The sequence below is a fragment of the Saimiri boliviensis genome, chromosome 1 (assembly GCF_048565385.1).
Source record: "Saimiri boliviensis isolate mSaiBol1 chromosome 1, mSaiBol1.pri, whole genome shotgun sequence".
In the NCBI taxonomy this organism is placed as follows: Eukaryota; Metazoa; Chordata; class Mammalia; order Primates; family Cebidae; genus Saimiri; species Saimiri boliviensis.
In genome coordinates, this window is record NC_133449.1 from 76414901 (window position 1) to 76428626 (window position 13726).

At 41.6% G+C, this 13726-nt stretch overlaps 1 protein-coding gene and 1 non-coding gene across 2 annotated transcripts in view; one reads left to right on the forward strand and one right to left on the reverse strand.

Annotated features, from left to right (window-relative positions):
- Positions 1–302: 302 nt before the first annotated feature.
- The window catches only part of XPO1 (exportin 1), a 64810-nt gene continuing 51386 nt past the window's right edge, over positions 303–13726 (forward strand). Inside the window, exons 1-3 of the mRNA XM_039476308.2 lie at positions 303–1081; positions 4692–4823; positions 13121–13222. Coding sequence (XP_039332242.1) covers positions 4698–4823; positions 13121–13222 — 228 coding nt within the window. The 5' untranslated portion in view covers positions 303–1081; positions 4692–4697. The remainder of the gene's footprint in view (positions 1082–4691; positions 4824–13120; positions 13223–13726) is intronic.
- On the reverse strand, positions 12175–12281 carry LOC120362028 (U6 spliceosomal RNA). Its single transcript, XR_005578031.1, has one exon. It is a non-coding gene; the product is annotated as a U6 spliceosomal RNA (small nuclear RNA).

Here is a 13726-nt window from a genome sequence, read left to right on the forward strand (position 1 = left end):
GATTGACAGCTCGTTTTAACCAATCCTCCACGCAGATTTCCTTCACTCTCTTTTCTATTCAGCCAGGCTCTTCGTCCCATCTCCTCCTCCTCCACCCCTCTCCTCTTGCTTTTAGACCCGTCCCACTTCCCCTCCCCCATTCTGCGGGCAAATCGCTGCTGAAAAGAGGCGGGGGCCGAAGCGGCGGGCTCGTGTGGAGCCTTGAGGTGGGATTGACTGGTTCTCGGACCAACGAGAGATAGGCTCATGGCGCGGCTGTGGCTGGAACTGACCAATAGCAGGGCGGGCTGGGGGCGGAGGCCCAGGTTCCAAACGCTCCGCGGCGCCATGGGCTGAAAACTCAACCGAGATGGAATCTCCCAGTCTGAACCGGTTTCAACCGGTTCCGAGTTTGAGGCACTAGGAGGAGGGGGAGAAGCGGCTGCAGCGGCCGCGGCAGGAGCAGCGGGAGCTACAGCATCAGCAAGAGCAACAGTAGCTACAGCCCCGGCGGCCGTGCCTGTTCCAGTCTTTGCTGCTGCAGTCCGTGCAACCACCCAGAGGGGGAGGGGGGAACCACCAGTCGCTGAGGAGCAAGAGAAGGGGGGAAAGTTTAGGCGAGCCTGTGGGGGGGCCCAGCGCCGGAGCCGCGTGAGAGAGGGAGCCGTGTTTTGGTAGGGGGGAGTCGGACTGCAGCTGGCAGCAGAGCGTCCCCCCGGCCGTGTGGACTCTACACCCCCTACTCCTGCCACTTCTGCTGCTGCCTGTGGCTGGAGGGTCCCCCTGGGGCTGAATCTTTAGGACTTGACCCCGTTCCCTCCCCCTTCCCTCACTCCTAGCCGGGCGGGAGCATTTATTCCCCAGATTAATTCCCCTTGTTTTTTGGGGGGCGGGTGGGTGTGTGTGTTGGGGGGAAGCGTCCCTGAAATAGTAAATATTATTGAGCTTTTTTTTGCCCTTTTCCTCTCCGTTTTTAAAATTTCCTTTTTTAAGGTGGGAAAACTGTGAAACCCACCTTGATTCGTCCCCTCTCCCCCCTCCCCACCTTCCCTCGCCCTAATCCCCCAACAAGGAAGGAAGGAGCAGTTGGTTAAATCTCTGGGTAAGTCGACTGTGTCTTCGGGGCCGAGGGTCGGGCGGCGTCGCGGACGGGCGGGAGGAGGCCGGCGTGGGGCGCGGCGGCGGCGGCGGCGGCCGCGGGAAGCAAGCCCGGGAGGCGGCGGGCGGGCCGGGGGCGCGCCGGGCCCACGGCGGAGCCTGCGATTGAATGGAGCCGCTTTTGCCGCTGGGGGATGGAGGCGGGGAGGCGGCCGCGGGAGGGGAGCGCTTGCTGGGTCATTCGCGTGTGCGGGTGGCGGTGGAGGAAGGCGAGGAGCGTGATAGTGAAGCGGGGCGCCTCTCGAAATGGAAGGGCTTCCTCAGCCCCACGGGTTGGGGAGAAGTTGGGGTGATTTCAGGAACATCTCTGTAAATTATTAGGAGTGGAAGTTTCCAGAAATATTTAGTGCAGCAGCATTGAAACGTCCGCCTGCATCACGTGGCCCCCTCGGTGGAAAGCTTGGGATGGGGGAGGGAGGGGCTGCCGACTCCCTGTTCCTCCAGCAAGGAAACTCGAAAGCTCTCCGGGTTTTTGCGGAGTGGCATGTGAAGTAGGAAAGATGAATTTTTCAGGGACCTGCACATGGGATTCCGTCTTAGAGTTTCTTTTCAGGGGTTTCAGTGTGATAAGTTGGTTAAACCATTTACTGCTGCTCTCTTACAGTGTAGGATGCCCTGATTCTCCTTCATTCCGATGTCTGAGTTTAGGGTGGGTGGGAGGAAGTGGTGTAGTAGAGGAGGCATTCTGTACTGGGTCAGCCCGGACCTCCTCTGATCACGCCGAGGCCATGCTGCTCAGAGAAAGGGGCGGTGAACTTAAGGCGCCTGGTCTACATGCCTCCTCCCGAGTATGGGCGGGGTGACTGCGTGCTCCCGTGTGCTATAGTTAGAAGGGCTGCAAATCGGTTCGGGTAGGAAGCAAGGGGAGGGCGGGCCCTAGTGAGGTGTGTTTCTCCTGAATGAAGCAGGCGATTGCCCACAAACCTAAGGAGAAGTCTTTCGCTTTGTTGCGACTTTTTTTTTTCTTCCTAGTGTGAAGTTAGATAAAGCAACGGTTATAATTTTCTGGTTTTTGGATAGGAACTGGCATTGGGGGGGTCACTTGTAGAGTTACAGCATCCATAAGCTGGATAATCCCTAGTGTATGCTATCCAGTGAGTGGATTTTAGGATTGAAGAGCCCGACGAGAAAAGAGCGTTTATGGTTACACCTCTCCCACTATGGTTATTTGCTTGTATATCTTAAGTGTGGGACGCTGCTGTTAGTGGAAAGAATGTTTTGGAAGCGTTTTGATTTGGGGGACTAAATGTGCTTGGCATTGACCACAAAGCCGCCATTTCTGTACTACGTACAGTTCAAGAATAGGTAGGTTATTTCGAAGACAGCCGCTAGTTCTAAGGATGGCAAATTATTCTATTTAAACCCTTCTATTCTAAATCTTGTTTTTCATACCAATCTAATTCGTAGAACTCTGTAAGGACAGTGTATTTGAAAGCGAAACTTTGAAGAGAGTCATTTTAATCTTTTGTTTTGTTTTGCTTTGGCATTAAACTATGGTAGTAGTAAATAGGTGAAAAGTTTGTTCATTTTTTCTTACCAAAGTATTTGAAAACTTTCAATACATAGATATTGCTTTGTGGACATTGCTTTCAAGCCTCAAATATTAAGATTGTTCTGATCTTTTAAATTTTATGGTACTTGAAGGTGGAGGAAGGTTTACACATTTATTTGTGGAATATGTATTTCCTCTCGGTATTTAGATCTCGGCTTTTTGTCTGGTAACAAGTATTCCACTGTTTAAAAACGTTTGTTTAATGCCTACTACAAAACATTTTGAAGTCTCATCAGTTTTGTCAATAATGGACCAGTTCTTGAACTCCTAATTTCTTGAGTTTCACATCATTTTTACATTATTATCAATCATAAGTGACTCATCTTTTGGAGTTCTAATCTTTTGTAACAGACATTATCTTTAAGTAAAACCTTTGCATTGAAATCGCCGCAATTATTGCTATGGACATTTTAAAGCTGTTATAAAATACCCTGGAATTGACGCTTTTTTCCCCCCTGCCAGGCTAGTATGTCCAAGTATAATGTAAAGAAATTAGCCACTCATTTTCTGGTCCACGGAAGTTCCTAAAATGAGAAGAAGTGGAGATCTGACCTTGTTAGTTCTAAATACACTAAACCAGGGGTGCCGTGAATGGCTTTCAGGATGTCCTGAATCCTTTGTAATTGTATATACAAAATAGTGAGTTTTTAAAAACTGGGTTAGAACTGTTGGTTCCTCAGAGTCTCAGGCATCTTTGACCCCAAAAAAGGTTAAGGGCTACTGACTTAACCAGTCAGGTTTGAGTGACATTGGCTTTGAAGAAAAGCAGAGGAAAAATACTTTTTACAATAATTCTGGGCAACAAAAAAGTGGATGTGTGCTAACATCTTAGAGTAGAATCCTCTTAAATGGATAACATTGCATATGAACTAGTAGGTTTTAAGTGATACGTATTTGGGTGAAGTAGCTCGTTGTTCTGTTAGAATTCTTTTTTATTTGGAAATGGGCACGCTTTTAGAGCTTTTACCTTGCTAATGAATACCTGGAATTTAAAAAATCTTGTTTGGCATATTGCCATAAAGTTTTTTTCCTAGGTCCTATAGTAAATATGTTTGTAAATGTAATTACAATCCCCCAATTCATTGAGGGTTGAAACAATTTGAATGTTTTGAGTGTAGAAACTAAGTTATTTCTGTAAAGGTTAAGGGAATTTATACCAAGATATATAAGATATATAATTCTTATATAAGATATATGATATATATATATAATTCCTATTGCTGTATACAATAGGAATTATTGTATATCCGAATTTAACTTTTAACATCTGTCTATTTTCTTTGTTTGTTGGTTTTTGAGATGGAGTCTAATTCTACCACCCAGGCTGGAGAGTGGTGGCAGGATTGAGGCAGGGATTACAGGCGCCTACCTCCATGCTTGGCTAATTTTTGTATTTTTAGTAGAGATGGGTTTTCGCCATATTGGCCAGGCTGGTCTTGAACTCTTGACCTCAGGTGAGCAGCCTGCCTCGGCCTCCCAAAGTGCAGGTATTATAGGTGTGAGCCACCTTGCCCAGCCCATTCTATCTTTATAGCATATCTTTAAAGTTACTATAATGTGAAGTGAGCTTTTACTAAGTTACTCAGAAGACCCTGCTTGCAAAGAAAATCACATTCACTGGAACTTAATAATCCTACTTGCTGAAAAAGTTTTGACATCAAGATATTGAACTGTATCACTTTTTAGGACCATATAATCCTAATAGTGGATGAATTTAAATAATAGGTTATCATGCTTTATACATATTAGTAGAATAGGAAAATCTGGTGTATAAACTCTGAAAAAGTTGAATGGACTATGATAACTTATGTAATTATCAAGTAGTTCAGTAATTTCAGCTTTTGTTACTTGATTTTACTATCGTTTTTTTGTAATAATTAAAGTCTCTAAAGTATTCATTAAAATATTTGGAATAACATGATTGAAGTAAAATAACTTGTAGAAAGTTTTTGATAATACCAAAACTTCATAGACAGCTTCAATTTTTTTTTTTCTTTTTCAGTAATCTATGCCAGCAATTATGACAATGTTAGCAGACCATGCAGCTCGTCAGCTGCTCGATTTCAGCCAAAAACTGGATATCAACTTATTAGATAATGTGGTGAATTGCTTATACCATGGAGAAGGAGCCCAGGTAAAGTAGCCAACCAAATCTTTGTAACATTATGACAGTGTAACAGAGTTGTTGGATTTAGAATAAAATTTTAAATTACAATTTTAAAAAAAGATATTTCACAGTTTGCATTAATTTGGAATTATATATTAACCATAATGATAATTGGTTTGTAGAAAGAAATAGCATAATGTTTGACATGGTTAGAGTGGGTTTTGAAATATTAGGCTTGTTTTGTCCTTAAGAGCTGAGTGTTACTAATAAATACTTTGTAGGTATTAAAGGTTCTCTGTATTTTTATATATACTTAATATGTTGGAGCTACATGATTCTTTTACTTTGGAAACATTTACAGAAATATTTCACAGATGTGTTTGTTTAAAAAAACCAGGAATACCAAGTATTTTTATGTTGAATTCTGCTCACTTTCTAAGTAGTACTGTTAATGTAGAGAATTAAACATAAACCATGTTTTGATCAGTTTAAGGCTTTTGGCCTTTTTGAACCCAATTAAAAGGTGAAACAAATGTGTATGAAATTTTAAATTTAAATTGTATGTGTTACAAGAAAACAACCTTGACTTTTTTTTACCCATAGGACCAAATTTTTTTTTTTTGAGACAGAGTCTTGCCCTGTGGCCCAGGCAGTGGCGCTGTCTTGGGTCCCTAAAACCTTTGCATTCAAGCGATTCTCTTGCTACAGTGTCCCTAATAGCTGGGATTACAGGTGCGCACCACCATGCCTGGCTAATTTTTGTGGTTTTAGTAGAGACGGGGTTTTACCATGTTGGCCAGGCTGGTCTTGAACTGCTGACTTCAGGTGATCACCCACCTCATCCTCCCAAAGTGCTGGGATTACAGGGATGAACCACTGCGCCTGGCCCAAACAGGTTATCGAATGAGTAAAAAGTTCTTCAGTTGGGTCAGAATTTTTTTTTTTCTTTTTTTTTTTTTTTTTTGGAGATGGAGTCTTGCTTGGTTGCCAGGCTGGAGTGCAGTGGTCTGATCTCGGCTCACTGCAACCTTTGCCTCCCAGGTTCAAGCAATCCCTTGCCTCAGCCTCCTGAGTAGCTGGTACTACAGGCGTGCACCACTATGCCCTGCCCTGCTTTGCTCATTTTTTGTATTTTAGTAGAGACTGGATTTCATCATGTTGGCCAGGATGGTCTCCATCTCCTGACCTAGGGATCCACATGCCTCCACCTCCCAAAGTGCTGGGATTACAGGTGTGAGCCACCACGCCCAGCCAGGAATCTTTTAAGGTAGTTTTGTTGCCAGAACAGTAGATTTCTGGTTAGATAAATGTTCAGCTAGTAGATAATGAGGTTACTTAGATGTCAAGATATTTATATTGCATAATTGAGAAACCTTGAGTGCCATTACACTTTTGAAAACCAAACGTGGATGTAGTATTGTCCTTTATAGACAGTCCAAAAAGCATCATGTATAAATGTTTCAGTTCCCTTGTGAAATCCAATGATACTACTTTCACTGTATCATTGAAAAGGGCCATGGAAGCTCTAAAAGTAGAAAAAAATTACTCTGTAGGGATTCTATAGGCTTGTTAGTCCAGATTTCTATTCCTAGAGGCTTTTTTTTTTTTTTTTGAGACGGAGTTTCACTCTTGTTACCCAGGCTGGAGTGCAATGGCGCGATCTCAGCTCACCGCAACCTCCGCCTCCTGGGTTCAGGCAGTTCTCCTGCCTCAGCCTCCTGAGTAGCTGGGATTACAGGCACGCGCCACCATGCCCAGCTAATTTTTTGTATTTTTAGTAGAGACGGGGTTTCACCATGTTGACCAGGATGGTCTCGATCTTCTGAACTCGTGATCCACCCGCCTCAGCCTCCCAAAGTGCTGGGATTACAGGCTTGAGCCACCGCGCCCGGCTTTTTTTTTTTTTTTTTTTTGAGGTGGAGTTTCGCTCTTGTTACCCAGGCTGGAGTGCAATGGCGCGATCTTGGCTCACCGCAACCTCTGTCTCCTGGGTTCAGGCAATTCTCCTGCCTCAGCCTCCTGAGTAGCTGGGATTACAGGCACGTGCCACCATGCCCAGCTAATTTTTTGTATTTTTAGTAGAGACGGGGTTTCACCATGTTGACCAGGATGGTCTCGATCTCTCGACCTTGTGATCCACCCGCCTCGGCCTCCCAAAGTGCTGGGATTACAGGCTTGAGCCACCGTGCCCGGCCTTTTTTTTTTTTTTTTTTTTTTTCTAAATAAAGAGATGGGGTGTCACCATCTTGGCCAGGCTGGTCTTGAACTCCTGACCTTGTGATCCACCCATTTCAGCCTCCCAAAGTGCTGGGATTACAGGCTTGAGCCACCGCGCCCGGCCTTTTTTTTTTTTTTTTTTTTCTAAATAAAGAGATGGGGTGTCACCATCTTGGCCAGGCTGGTCTTGAACTCCTGACCTTGTGATCCACCCATTTCAGCCTCCCAAAGTGCTGGGATTACAGGCTTGAGCCACCGCGCCCGGCCTTTTTTTTTTTTTTTTTTTTTTTTTTTTTTTTTCTAAATAAAGAGATGGGGTGTCACCATCTTGGCCAGGCTGGTCTTGAACTCCTGACCTTGTGATCCACCCATTTCAGCCTCCCAAAGTGCTGGGATTACAGGCGTGAGCCATGGAGCCTGGCCCCTCTAGGGGCTTTTAATCAGTGTGTTATCTCCAAAAGCATTCTTGAAAAATTGTCCATCAGTATTACCCTGTCATTTAGTTGTTCCTCATGCTATGCATTCAACATGAAGCTTTAAGCTTCATTTCTTCTAGCAGGGATGCATAGAAAGCAGCTGCTTTTGGAATAAACTGTGAAATTAAGGTTGGGTTCAACTTTGAATATATTATTAGAAACACAGGTCTGTAGCCATTGGGAAAAGGGCATTTAATTTTTTCCGCATATATTCACCTACTAATACTGTTTAATCTTGGCACTAAGGTAGTTCACAACATCTAAAGGATCTAATAAATAAACCAACGTAGACTAGTGTTCTTCAAGGCTTATAACAGAATTAATGGTAATTTTTGTAATTGAGAATATGTTATAGTAATACTGCTTTTAATGTTTCACAGTATTCAGAAATTTAGGGTTTTTTTCTTTTTTTTTTTAATTTTTTAATGGTTTGTTTTAAAGTTGACTTGTTAATAAAAAGCAGATTAAGAAAAGTCTCTAATTTTTCTTTTTTGTTTATAATGACAATAGGTTAACTTTCCCAAAGTAAAAGGATTTTGTCTCAAATCAGTTGCATGAAAATACCTAGGAAACTTGTATGATAAATGAAGACACAGATTTAGGGCTTAAAGCTGGTTAATGAGTTGTTTTGTTCTCTAAAAATACTATGTCTTTAAACTTTTAGTTCAGTCTACTTTTTGTTTACCAGCTCCTTGAGGGTCTTATTTCAAAGGAAAAGTAGTAGTAGCAGAGAGCTGTAGTGGAAAACATGTTTTTAATGTTAGATGTCTTAATATGATTCCTGGAAGTTCTCTCGAGTCATTTGTTAAGTCCCATGTGCAAATGTGACCTGCCCTACAGGAGACTGGAGGGTTAGTAATGAGGTTTGTAAAGCACCTATTACAGTGCTTAATAGGTAGAAGGCACTCTGTTTAAAGGGTACATTTAGCAGTATAATTAAAATGATTTAGCATATGTGATACACACTCGCTTGAAATTGAAAAAAATATTTTTTGCTACTCATAAAATATGCAGTAATAATGGCAAGTAAAATTTATTATACTAATTAAACTTTTAAAGTCAACTGGGAAAAAATCAGCTGTAGGTAGCCCTTTTTTTAAAAGGAATGTGTAACTTGGGGGAGGGGAGGAAATTATTTAGAAGAGTGGCTTTCAAACTGTAGACAGAACTTTTGCATACATGGTTAGTAGTATAGTAGGATATTTAGCACTGTGACATTAGGACTACCTTCTGTTATAGCATTTTTCTATTTTTAGCCAAGTAGACAGCTAGAAAAAACATAGGGGAAGAGTTGGATGTTTTCGCCAATATTGTGTTCTGTTAGGATCTTGAACTCTTTATTGCTTAGCAACTAAAATGCTTTCACCATTCAGTTAGTAGCACAAGGGAGATGCTGGGTTTTCTCTCCCTTTAGTTTGCTTTTGTGTCTTTTTTTTTTTTTTAAGCCCCTCCTGGGATTTTAAGTTTATAAAGAACATTATGTAAGAATGATAGGATTAGAATACATTAGGATGCAAATACTAGAAGTAACATCAGAAAGTAAAATTGCCACAGGAAAGAACATGATTGATGTAGAGATTGAAATGAGTGGTGATAGTGTGGGAAGTATTTGATTCTGTGTAGAAAGCTTATCCCTTCAAAGCATCTGTCAAAATGGCAACTTGACCAAGTAACTTTTACTATGTGAGGATCTTTGTTACAACTTTTCCTCTAGTTAGGTATGGTTATCTAGTTAGATATTCTCAGGGAGAAGATCAGAACATTGCTAAAATGTGCTTTGGCCCTAGATAACTCACATCATTATTCTTTCTGCCTTGTATCATTTCTCATGACGCATTATACCCATCAGTCCTTTAATGAGATCAAATAAAAATGTGTGTAGTTGTATTTTCAAGTATACACATTAACTCTTCTAATCACAGACTCAAAATGGAGGCAGGTATCTTATATCTGATCATTTCAGGCAACCACAGTGGTTCTGGTGGATTTCTGGGTAGAGAAAAACCATATTATTGCGTGTGTAACAGTGTGTTTTGCTGATTGATGTATGGAATAGTCATTAATATGGTATTGTATTTGCTACCTGAGGAAAAGATTGTGGTTGAAATAAAGCATCAAAGCCAGGATAATAAGTATTCAATTTTTTTTTTTTAATGAGACAGAGTCTCACTCATCGCCCAGGCTGGAGTGCAGTGGCCTGATCTCAGCTCATTGCAACTTCCTGAACAGTTCCGTCTCAGCCTCCCAAGTGTCTGGGATTATAGGCACGCGTCACCATGCCAGCTAATTGTTTGCATTTTTATGAGAGACGGAGTTTCACTCTGTTGGCCAGGCTGGTCTTGAACTCCTGACCTTGTGATCCTTCTGCCTCGGCCTCCCAAAGTACTGGGATTAACAGGTGTGAGCCTCCACATTCAGCCAAACATAGGATTTTTTAAAAGACTAGAATAAAAGCCAAGCTAGAGTATAAGATATCTTTGTCAGAGATGATTATAAGAGTGCTTCCTGCCCTCTTTTTGATGCTTTCTTGTTTATAACCATAGAGTTAAACCGATGATAAAGTATAGTATAAGAGAAAGGTAATTGACAGATTTTAAAGTCATCAAACCTTTTTCTTGCTCTGTCATACAGGCTGGAACACAAAGGCATGATCACAGCTCACTGCAGGCTTGACCTCCCCGGCTCAGTCTTCCTACTTCAGCCTCTTGAGTAGCTGGGACTATAAATCCCACCACACCTGGCTCATTATTAAACATTTTTCTTTGTTGCCACGCTAGTCTTGAACTCCTGGGTTTACAGACTTGAGCCACCACACCTCGCCCAAACTTTTTGCTTACAACTTTTAGTAGAAAAGAAATAGGAAGAATCTGATTGGGGTATAAAACAACCTTTAAAGAAATAAAAGTGAAAAAGATTAAGCCATTGCTTCTTGTCAGTAGAATTGAAACTGTTGGTAAAAATCTGTTAATGTTGTGTGAAAAATTTTTTTTTTGGAAATGGAGTTTTGCTCTCGTTGCTCAGGCTGGAGTGCAATGGCATGATCTTGGCTCATTGCAACCTTCGCCTCCCGGGTTCATGCGTTCTCTTGCCTCAGCCTCCCTAGTAGTTGAGATTACAGGCTTGTGCCACCTTGCCCAGCTAATTTTATATTTTTAGTAGAGACGGGGTTTGTCCATGTTGGTCAGGCTAGTCTCAAACTCCTGACCTCATGATCCGCCCGCCTCTGCCTGCCGAAGTGCTGGGATTACAGGTGTGAGCCACCGTGCCTGGCCTAAAATATTCTTCTTTTTTAAAGTGGAGTTTCACCATGTTGGTCGGGCTGGTCTTGAACTCCCGACCTCAGGTGATCCGCCCACCTTGGCCTCCAAAGTGCTTGGATTACAGGCATGAGCCACCACGCCCGGCAAAAGATTCTTAAGTATACTATTAACACGGCCAGGCATGGTAGCTCACTTTACGAGGCCGCGGCGGGCGGATCACCTGAGGTCAGGAGGTTAAGACCAGCCTGGCAAACATGGTAAAACCCTATCTCTACTAAAAATGCAAAAAAATTTAGTTGGGTATGGTGACCGACACCTGTAATCTCAGCTACTCGGGAGGCTGAGACAGGAGAATCGCTTGAACCTGTGAGGTGGAGGTTGCAGTGAGCCAAGATTGCGCCATTGCACTCCAGCCTGGTCATCAAGAGTGAAAACCATCTCAAGTATACTATTAACATAAAATTTGGTAGCCGTACAACCCTGTTCATGAAATTTACACACATGGTATGAAAATATGGATAGGAAAAGACACCAAGTTCATGAAAGAAATTGCCTTTTAAAAAAGGAACAGAGGTGTAATCCCAGAACATTGGGAGGCTGAGGCAGGTCTGGATTTCGAGACCAGCCTGGCCAACGTGGTGAAACCCCGTCTCTACTAAAAATACAAAATTAGCTGGATATGGTGGTGGGCACATGTAATTCCAGCTATTCAGGAGGCTGAGGCTGGAGAATTGTTTGAACCATGGAGGTGGAGGGTGCAGTGAGCCAAGATCACGGCATTGCACTCTAGCATGAACGACAGAGCGAGACTCGACTCAAAAAAGAGCACAGGAAGGAAATGGCAATAGTGAAAGGCACAAAGGTGGTTTCCATAAATTTTTTTTTATGTTAAAAGAAAAACTGACAAAAACACGAGATGAGTACATAGCTTAATATTTCTGGGTTTGCATGTTAAAAATATGAAAACATAAAAGGAAATACTTTCCAAAACAAGGATTTCATACATCAAATTAGTGAAATTTCAGAATGGAGAAAGAATGGTTACAATAAATTTTAAGAGCTTTTTAAAGAGCTTAAAGGGTATGTAAGTATTTGGGATTTGTGGTTTGTCTTAGACCTAGTTTTCAGCAGTCTTTCCATGAAATATATTTTTGTAGTTAGAGAGATATTGGTAACTTGTAAAGCAGAGTGCCCTGCTACATTACATTATGTAACTTATCTAAGTAGATGTAATTTCTTGTTTTTCCAGAAACAGGGTCTCTGCTCAGTTGCCCAGGCTGAAGCGCAGTGGCACATTTTCCATCATAGCTCGCTGCAGCCTTAATCTCCTGGGCTTAAGTGATCCTCCCATCTCAGCCTTCTGAGTAGCTAGGACTACAGGTGCAAGCCACAGTGTGCAGCATTTTTTTTTTTTTTTTTTTTTTTTTTTTTATGGAATGCTTCTCGAATTTGCGTGTCATACTTGCGCAGGGGCCATGCTAATCTTCTCTGTATAGTTCCAATTTTAGTGTATGTGCTACCAAAGGGAGCACAGCTTTTTTCTTTTAATTTTTATTTTTTAGTAGAGTTACGATCTCACTACATTGCCTGTCACCCAGGCTGGCTGTCTGGTTTTGAACTTCTGGCCTCAAGTGAGCCTCCTTCCTCAGACTCCCAAAGTGTTGGGATTACAGGCATGAACTACTGCTACTGGCCTAGATAAGGATTCTTAGGTGGTTTTTGGTTGATTTCAATGCTGAGAACTCATTTGCTACAGAGAAGATGGGTTGAGATCCAGTTGCGTTTTGAGACTAAAAAGTAAACCAGATTTACTCCCCAAAGACGTTGCTGTATTTCAAAGAAGTGAAATATTTGCACCTTTAAAGATTAGGAGTTGGCTGGTTGTGGTGGCTCACACCTGTAATACTAGCACTTTGGGAGGCCAAGGCAGGTGAATCACTTGAGGTCAGAAGAGTTGGAGAACCGCCTGGCCAATATGGTGCGACCCCATCTCTACTAAAAATACAAATATTAGCCGGGCGTGGTGGTGCATGCCTGTAATCCCAGCTACTCCGGAGACTGAGGCGGGAAAATCACTTGAACCCGGGTGGTGGAGGTTGCAGTGAGCCAAGATCGCATCACTGCAGTCCAGCCTGCGTGATGGGGCAAGATTCTGTCTCCAAAAAAAAAAAAAAAAAGATTAGGAGTCATGTTTACATGACTTTATTTCTATTTCTGTAAGGTCTAATTTTAAAAATATTTCTGAACATTGATAATAGAATCTGTCCAATTAGGATTTGTGATTTGTGCCTTGTTCAATAGTTTTTATTTTAATGATTCAAAAGAACACATTAGCTTAATTTTTTTTTTTTTTTTTTTTGTAATATTTTAGCAAAGAATGGCTCAAGAAGTACTGACACATTTAAAGGAGCATCCTGATGCTTGGACAAGAGTCGACACAATTTTGGAATTTTCTCAGAATATGAATACGAAAGTAAGCAAGTGCTGGTTTAAAAATCTGTTATTTCTTTTCTTCCAGTCATAAACTTTGAGGAAGGTATCTCATTTTTAGTATTAGCATTTGTTATCTCAAATCATTTATATTGTTAACTTGTTTCTAAATTTAGTCTTAAGCATATTATTAATTCTTGCAAATAGTCCTAAGAATTATGAATTTAGTTTATAATGGGACTAGTATGCAAGGTGGCTTTTTTGGTTGTCTGTTCTTGTTTTTTTCTTTTTAGAATATGTATACAGGTCTTAGTAGCATGAATTCTGAATGTTATTCAGAGATGAAACATAACATTAAGGAATTATTTTGGGCAAGTAATCAATATAATACAGGCTAGGCACCTCTTAACACCAAGTTGTATGGACAGCTTAAAACCCTACTCCATGGCATTGGGCTTTTAATGGGATAGCTCTCAGTTTTTATTTACAATGGAAAATGTTATAATTCGGGTCCTTTTTTAAGTTTGAACAGAAGGGTTGATCAAAA